Genomic DNA, 8,809 nt, shown 5'->3' on the forward strand with positions numbered 1-8,809 from the left:
CATAATCACACACCGGGGCAAAAATATTGTTAATTAGTAGTCATCGTCCTTAAATATAGTGAGTACGAAAGTGGAATAAACTTGCAAATGCTCACAACGTTGTATTGAGATACTTTTTTGGATTTTTGTACAGGTACCTTTATAGCGCAAAAGTCCTGCTTCAAAATTAAAACGTCCGTAAAAATATTTCATCGTACTGCGAAGCCACCACTGCCTCGTGTACAAACTTAAAGCGTTCTTTGAGCGGTGTTTTGCTTTCCACGCAATGCTTCGCCTCCATTTTGTTTTGGTCTTTCTCAAAATGTCACGTGATAAAAATCTCCAAGATTTTTGGAGATTTTGTACCAGGCGACCCAGCGTTGGCCAGGGTCTTCTCCAAGCGAGCCGCCATTTTGAAAGACCCTGGGGACAAGGTTGCGGTTCAAGGAGTATTCTCCCCAGAAAGAGATAACCAAAACGACGCTCGGCGGCGCTTTTTTCAGTCAAAAGTCCGTGATTTTCATTTTTGGTGTTTTCCGCCATTTTTGTCTCCTTTGACTCCTTTGACTCAAAGCCGCTCGTTTATCCGGCTGTCGTCGCTGACACCACAAAGTACAGAGGACTCTTTTCTTTCCCGCGCTGGACACGGCAATGCCACACAGTGCTGCGATACCCAGCAACAGTACAATCTTCATTGCCATATCATATAGATAAAGAATAAATTAGTCAGTGTTTAAACATGTAAGGATTTGACTAAAACCGAAGCATTGGAAAGACCACCAAAAGCTTATTGATCGCGAGATGCATGGAGTAAGCAAAAAAATATAATGACTTAATTTATACACAGTAGATACCTTAAATGGGTGTTTAGAGTAAATAGTTCTATAAATAAAATTAGCCGTTGGCTTCCTGCAGCTGAGGCCTCCTTTCCACTAGTTAGCTATACATGCCGTATTCCGTATAGTTTAAATTAATTTTGTGATACATAAAATTTGCTGTAACTAATGTAAAATTTTTAATATAACTCCTGTTGTAATTCATGTACAAATGTTTCCTCGGTGTAGAACAGTGGTTGTTGTGGTAAAAAAAGGAATCTAAAAATATATAACAATCGCTAATATAACTATTACACAATATAGTGTTTTCACATGACGTCAGGGCGTTTACCTAAGTAATCCTCCGGGAATTGAACTCTATTTTTATGCAAGTACTTTCTTTTGTTTCAGTAATCCAATATGGCTTCTGGTCGCGAAAGCGAAAACGCTCCATAAGCACAAATGTAAATGTTATAATCACAAGTATTAATATCAATGAAGCGTTATATGCAAAGTAAGCCACACATACCTTCTAAAATGAGACCGCACCTTTCCTATGCACCTTCGTTAAAAAACCCACCCTAAAACCTTTAATAAAACCCAGGCTTGAAACCGGAATTTTATTGTATTTTAAAATTTTCTGTTTCACACGAGGATTTCATGAGTTTGTTTCGACGTTTTAAATTCTTTTAGACTAGACAATACAATTTCGCCTGATAAATATGTACAAATATAATGATTTTCCAACTGGTCATGCTTACATCATTATAAAACTAGAAACGCAGAAGATGCTTATGAATTCGCTTTCCGAAAAAGGGCCTGCAAGAGACCTCTTCAACCCATTCTCGATTATCGTGAATTCTTAATTTGCTTTGAATTACCGTGAATGTTTAAGAAGACAACGCAAGTGTATGGACATAGGACTCGAACCTGGGAATGTTAATTAACCCGTCACCTAACCACTTGACCACCTCACCGCGAGCTGCTAAGAGACATTATTTTAAATAATGTTTGATAATGCTGTATTATATCATTACTCACTGCAAAAGGTCGGTTACCAAAGTTCACTACAAAGTTAAATATTTAAAAACTAAAGCTTAGGCCTAAATGATTAATCTAGCTTATAGGCCTAATAATTCTTCAGCAGCGATATTCTATGGGAGACTTAAAAAAATGTTTTTTTGAGAAAGGGGTGTCTTGATCTTCAGTGGTGAAGCGGAAAGAATTGGTTCCTATAGACGAGAAACTCCGGGAACAAATCCAATCCACGGATGTGATTTTTAATTTCCTTATTTTCTCTGCTACCACAAGTCCTGGGACACTGTGTCCTAAATTCGTGATGATATAGTGAATTCAAAGCACGATAATCAGGCCTGAATTCAGACAAGAGATGATGTTGACCACATGTGCTACACTTTGCGAATAGGCGTGGGTTCTTTTACGCACATGGGATCTTAAAAGATAAAGAGACTTAAACTGGATTCCAAGAGATTAAGTAAGTAAATAGGACTTTTAAACAAAAACGATTATATTCATCCCGAGTCTAAACTTGTCAGTTCCCGGGATATGGATGTTAGTAGCTCTCGTCGATTTACACTCGGTGATTTCAGCATATCGGTTCAGATCTAAGATTGTAAGGTTTCTTAACCTCTTATTTATAAGACGTGACCGCTTTCGGAAGCCATCGATCTATGTTGCTCGCAAACCTGTGGGCGGAGTAAAAACATCTCGCCAGATAGATTTCAAATATGCATACGTAGTCTGAAAACGCAGCTTGGTCGCTGATCTTGTTTTTTTTTTAAATTGTTCTAGAATGTAATTTCATTGTTGCAAGAGCTTAAATCAAAACAAAACAAAAATATCCTGGGTAAACCAGACCAAATATAATTTCATCATTCCTTATTTAACCTGTAGGGTTTTTAACAGGCTGCTTTTAGCAGCTTAACTTATTTGTTTATCCACGCGTAGATAAAGGCAAGGTTAGCAAAGTATTTACAACTCATAGTTGTAAAAGATACTAGGATATAGTTTTACACGGCATGATTCAAGAGCGTATCCATTCGTTAAGTAATTATAACATAATTTTACATGCAAGGAAGCTGAACTTTCACTATTACAGTCACTCACTTTCTTAACCTTATCAAGAGAGGATTGCTCTTACTCATTGATGGCCTGAGCATGTGTCTACCTGCTTAAAGGCAGTAGCCACCATGTTTAATCAACTACGCGCAAAAATGATTCAAACTTATGCAAAGTTCAGTAGTCGCAGGGTCTGTTAGCAACATTGCATCAGATTTGAGATTTAGTGTACTTTAATTCTGAACATCTTGTTCATATCTATAGGACGCAGTGCAAGGAGATCGAGGTGCATACCAGACATGAAAGGATAAAAGGTTTACGAAAACAACGAGGCATTTGTCATCTATTTCGTTTGTGGACGGAAGAGGTTTAAATTCTGATTGCTTCTTAGCTTTTTCTTAATTACATTTCTAATACGTGTTGCTTACGTCGACCGGTTGGCTCATTTAGCTGGTTGAACATCGGACCACTGCGCGGAGGGTCGGCCTGACCAACATTCAGGGTCTTTAAATAACTAAGGAGAAAGTGCTTCCCGCTTTATGATGACGTCTGCAAATCATGGTTAGACTCTCTGTAGTGTTCTCGGATGAGGCCGACGATAAACCGTAGGCTTTGTCTCACAACCCTTCAATGTTCAAAACTGTGGCACGTAAAAGAACCCACACAATATTTGCAAAGAAAGGGCATGGAAAATGGCAAGCCCTTCAACTTTCTAGAAAGCAGGTTGAAATTTATGTTGAAACTATTGAGTTGTAGAAATTGTAGGATCTCAACCTGGTTTCTAGAAAGTGGAAGGGCAATTGGTAGTAACGGCTTGCCATAGAGTTCACGGTGTCAGTGTGGTCTTTCCTTTGCCTATGGTTAAAAACGCTCGGAGGTCGACCTTTGTAAGAGAATCCGCCGTGTCTCTATTGTTAAGTCTCCATTAATGTATAAGTGATTTCAGTGAACACTGAAGATCATTTTCTTTTTTTTGGCTAGTGTTGAATGAACTAGTAAATTAATTTTAGGAAAGGGACTAAGGTTGTCTGCTTGATGTGTAAATGGAACTCCCATTTCGAAGAAATTGGGTATTGCTGTTTTTTCTTTGAGGGGTAGGTAGAGGTGATCTGACATTCAGATCTTTTTCGTCTTTCTGTAGACTTAGTGCTTTGATCGCATCAGTTTTAATTAATTGATTTCCTTTTCAAGAATAGTATTAAATTGACTGACTAAAGATAGAAATTCTTGGCAATGCTTCGTTGCCACCTTTTGTTGGAATCAGTGGGCGAGAAATCGCAAGCAACTCTCTCATGCACAATGATACAGTAATTCGTACAATAATAAATATATCATATCGTGAAATATAAATTCTTGCGTATAGTTTGTTATTCCCTCTCAGAAATTTGCCTTTTTTCGTTCTAGGCTATCTGTGTTTAGTTTCTTCGTCATTATCTATTGTTTAGCCAGCCGAATTTTTAGGAAACACTTCCCTCTTTTTTTTGTTCGCCACGCCTTGTTTTAAAAACAACTCACAAATATGTATTTAGCAGGAAATTCATTTGCCGCCATTGTCTCGATTTCCTTCATGTCAGTTGGGTTTGTGTTGTTTCCTTATACAGTTTTATCAGTTATAAGTTGTTGTATGCAGCTTTCATGATATTTCGTGGAGACAAGGTTTTTTCATTAGAAGACAAAACAACACATTTTTTTCAAAGCAATCGGTGACATAGACTGTCCGAACTATTGCTGATCGTTTCCGATTAAATTGAAACAAGGAAACAGACACTATACTACCAATCGTGTTATTTTACGCGAAGTCGGACGTTTGTGGACTCAACAGCTTCGCGTGCAGTCGCAGTTGTTCGATAATTGAATAAACAACCTTGCAGACGAAAAGGAAACAAAGTTCCACCTGAGCCTGGAAAGGGCCCGCAAATCTTATCATGGCCACTCAGGCCTCTCTAATCGAATGAATTTTTCAAATTGTTGCATATTGGTCACCGCATGAAAGAAAAACCAAATGGGATTTTCCTGATATTGCTGCTTACTGGATTGACACAACATATTTTTGCAATCAAACCCGCTCTTTTCACGTCGATTAATGGCTCCATCTCGTTTCTGCCTTCGGTCATTTGGCTTCACTTTTATGTTTGATGCTTCAAAAAACGCAGAAGCCACGGTTTTGTTGTTGTTCATGGATTGCTGTGTTAACGCGGATTTCTCAAAAGGGCGTGCTACATACGTTTAACTCGAGTAATGAAGTGCCAATTACGGTTGGCCATTTTCTGCTTATATTGACTAATACTGAAAGGGTAATACGCTTTGATCCCTCCCTGGCAATCCGAAAAATAAAATGGCAAAAAATACACCAATATAAATTGTTGTTTCAACAATACTGACTTTCGTCTCACCTCTTCCACTTCGGAAGACTGTGGAGGAACACACAATTATTGGTAAAAGGCTGATTCTTGCTTTTTTTTTCTTTTCTTTTTTTTTTACGAAAACTAACATGATCTTCGGCTTAGAAAATTGCAGTAGGCATCTTTTGTCTTTATCACAGCATGTAGTGATGACGTAATTGTCAGCAACTGTGTCATTCTTTTCTGAACGCGACTTTGTTAATAGCAAGAGGGAAAGAAAGCCTTGAGATAATTTCGATCGAAGTAAAATGAGTTGTGATCTACTCTATCACAACGCGAGGTCGTTTTCTCAAGAGTGTAAACAATACCGTTTCAATTCTGCCGCGCAGAGCATGAGATATTTTGTTTCCGTGATTAAAATTTCATTTACTTCAGACGAATTACGTCAAAGAGATGTCAATTTCAAAGCCCATCATTACTAAGGGGGCTGGACAGAGTATGGCTCTTCAGTTGAACTTCCTGTAAACTTCTGCCTTCATTTATCAAACATTGTAATCGTTGAGAACCTTGCTTATCTGGTTATCAACTTTATTTTTACGCAAAGGCAACCGAGAACTGAAGTGTGACAAACTTGTGAGAAGGCCCGTCAACACATAAAGCTCCCTCCCCACCCACTTCCGCTGGGAGATATCTCGCATGATCCCTCGATAGCGTTGACCTATGAAAAGAACATTCAGGCCTCGAGGGAATATAAGCTACAGGGAACACTTAATCCACCAGTCAGTCGAATATAACTTTCACTTCGGGTAGCAGTCGTTGCATTCAAGCTAAGGTCTGTGTAATCTTGACCAGCAATTTTAACCAGGTTTCAAGAAAATCCCGGTTTATTTCTGTTTTCAACGAGCGCTCAGCGGTTGTGTCGATTGCTCATAAAGCATGAATTTCGCGACAAATTTTTTCATCATTCTTGTTTTCATCTGCTTGTGGAAACCGAACTTTGCAAGACGAGGTAAGTGTTCTCTTGGTGTGTATTCTCTATTTTGTAGAGTTTGAATTTGATAAAATTAATTGGGTATTCTAGGATCGCATTTGTTTTACTGTGAAAGAATTACATCGAGTGTTATCCTTGAATGCACGCTTTGTCCCGCACGAAGTTTCATCACTATTAATCAAACAAAATGCTTTCGGGCCCGTGTATGTTCTCGCTTTTGTTATTTTAAAATACTTGTGTATATCAGTAGACTTCATTATCCCGAGGAGATGAAGACTTAAAAGCGACGAAATTAGATGAATCTCCTTGGGAAACCAAAACAATCGAGTCGAAATGCCTAAAGTATGGCAGCGTTGTACGTGGGCTGTCAACAATGGGACTTAAGATCGCCACTGCTTTCACGCTGATCATGGCTTTTTGTCCCGTTAAAAAGCCAACGAAATTTTTTAACAGGTTCATACGAGTCGAGAAGATAAAAGAAAAACAAAAATCAAATTACTTTCATTTTTGTGTGCGACAGGATCAAAGCATCGAAAGAATCCGGAAGGGATAAACACGTCGGAGTTGGATCAGGACGTCGGGTTCAACAGATCGATGACTCCTGAAGAACAAGATGCAAATTTAGCGAAGCGTCGACCCACACCAGAGAAGCGCCCAATGAAAATTAGCCTTGTCCCGCAGAGATCAAGTAGAAAACATATGAAGAAGCGGTGCTGTGAGGTGGGCTACCAGGCAGCAAAACGAAAGCTGTTTTGTATGGTAGATCGCAACTACAGCGCCAAGTACAGGAATATGGAACATTACGGCAGACAAAGGTTCCAGTATCGGGGTACACCTTCTCGAAAAATGCGGCGTCTCATGCATCGATTTGAACGGCTTTGCATCAAAACCCAACTTAAAGGAGTCTTCTACAAGTGTTGCCTTGACGGCATTTATGGGGCCTCCAAGAGATCCGGTCCATATTGACGTCTGAATGATGTGAACTTCATAGACATATCGTCATGTATCTTTCTCTTAAGATTTGTCATTCTTTGTATTTTGTAGCTACTAGAGGCAAGCCGTCTAGGTAACGAGTGTTTTGATAAAACTCAGCTAAAGAGAATTGTAAAATATCGTTTGGTTTCAGTTGCGAATCTGAAGTATCGCATTTCAGGAATTATGTTGTACTTGAATCGGCATGGCATCTGTAGAAGTGCGTGTTGCTTGCCTCAAGAAAACACGCGGACTTTGTCCTAGATCAGGATCATGGGTATTTTCGTAGACAGCACCAGAAACAGAAATCTAAAACAAACAGTTTTTTAGGCATTTCTTGTCAATCAAGTGTTATCAGAAATCCCTTTTTAGATTTCCTTTTTGGAGCATAGCAAAATGTATATACACAGGAAATGATCAGAATGATAATGGTTATTCAAATTTTGGCTTATATCTTGAAGATGAAATTGTTTATTATTGTGTTTTAACTGGCAGGTGTGATTAACATTTGCGATTTTGTAGAAGGTGTAAATAATTTGACTGTAGTATGTTTAGCTCCTTTTTGGCTGTAAATAAAGTATTTCATTCTGTTACGAAATCGATTTGTCGTGGGAGCGAGATTGGGACGAGCAGTTTTGTCTTTTTAGCAAAAATACAACGACCCAAGTAAAGGGAAGACCGGTCTCTGTTTGTTTCTGATGCTTCTCAAGTCAAATAATAAAGGAGCTAGCACAGAGGAAGGCGAGAAGCGGCACTGTGAAACGAGGCGCTTGGCACTGAGAACCGGCGCGCGCGAGGCGCGTGTCTCCCTCGCGCCCGCCCGTTCTCAGTGACAAAGCGCCTGCTACGCATGCCAAAAGTAGCTCATTCTGGGCGAGCGTCGGAGGTAACATCTTCAAATACCCCACTTGAAAGCCTGTTCGCAGACCACGATGACATTAAATAGCTCGTTTAGAACCTATCAACGATTGAGCAATCTGTTCGGCAGACAGAAAGAACAGGGCGTCCTTTTCTTCCGGTTGGACTGTGTTACCACGAGGAGATTCTTGTCATTCTCTTTTTTTTTTTTTTTAAGACCAGTCTATACTGGCTAATTAATCCGATTTAACTCGCTGTATACGAATCTCCTAATCTCTACAGGGGAAAAAAGCTCAGATAATTACAACACCATCGAGTCAAGCGGATTTGGAGCCTTGCTGGATAGAAGACGCCACTCTTCGGAAATTCGCGGCTTCTTTAAAATATTCTAAGCCAAGGGTTCAATAATTGTTAAAAGGGCGTTTAAATTTCTTTGTGTTAAATTTTACATGCAATGTGAGACGAGTTAGAAAATACAACAACATCGAAGCATGAGTTTTGTATTAGCCTATAAGTCTCGCATGCTTGAAGAAAGCCGCGGTCACTTTGGTAGCGATTAATTTCGCTTAATATGATTTTGATATTTGACCTGGGAGCGGGTGTTGTGCAGATGGTTGAATGCATTCCGTAAATGTGACAACCTCTAGTGCGACTTAATGAATCCTGCTTTTCTGTTGCATTGTTTATATCAGGTGAATCTTTGTTTTCCGTCTGTATGAAACCATGAATTTTTGCGCTGTCAAGCGGCTGCCAACCGCCAGATATGTCGATTA

At 39.3% G+C, this 8,809-nt stretch overlaps 1 protein-coding gene across 1 annotated transcript; it reads left to right on the forward strand.

Annotated features, from left to right (window-relative positions):
• The first annotated feature begins 6,002 nt into the window (after window positions 1–6,002).
• LOC138045173 (uncharacterized) lies at window positions 6,003–7,776 on the forward strand. The gene is made up of 2 exons (XM_068891586.1): window positions 6,003–6,224; window positions 6,727–7,776. Exons 1-2 carry the CDS (start codon window positions 6,152–6,154, stop codon window positions 7,170–7,172), a joined length of 519 nt encoding a protein of 172 aa, XP_068747687.1. The 5' UTR covers window positions 6,003–6,151; the 3' UTR covers window positions 7,173–7,776.
• Window positions 7,777–8,809: the final 1,033 nt, after the last annotated feature.

This window comes from Montipora capricornis, chromosome 4, assembly GCF_036669925.1.
Source record: "Montipora capricornis isolate CH-2021 chromosome 4, ASM3666992v2, whole genome shotgun sequence".
In the NCBI taxonomy this organism is placed as follows: Eukaryota; Metazoa; Cnidaria; class Anthozoa; order Scleractinia; family Acroporidae; genus Montipora; species Montipora capricornis.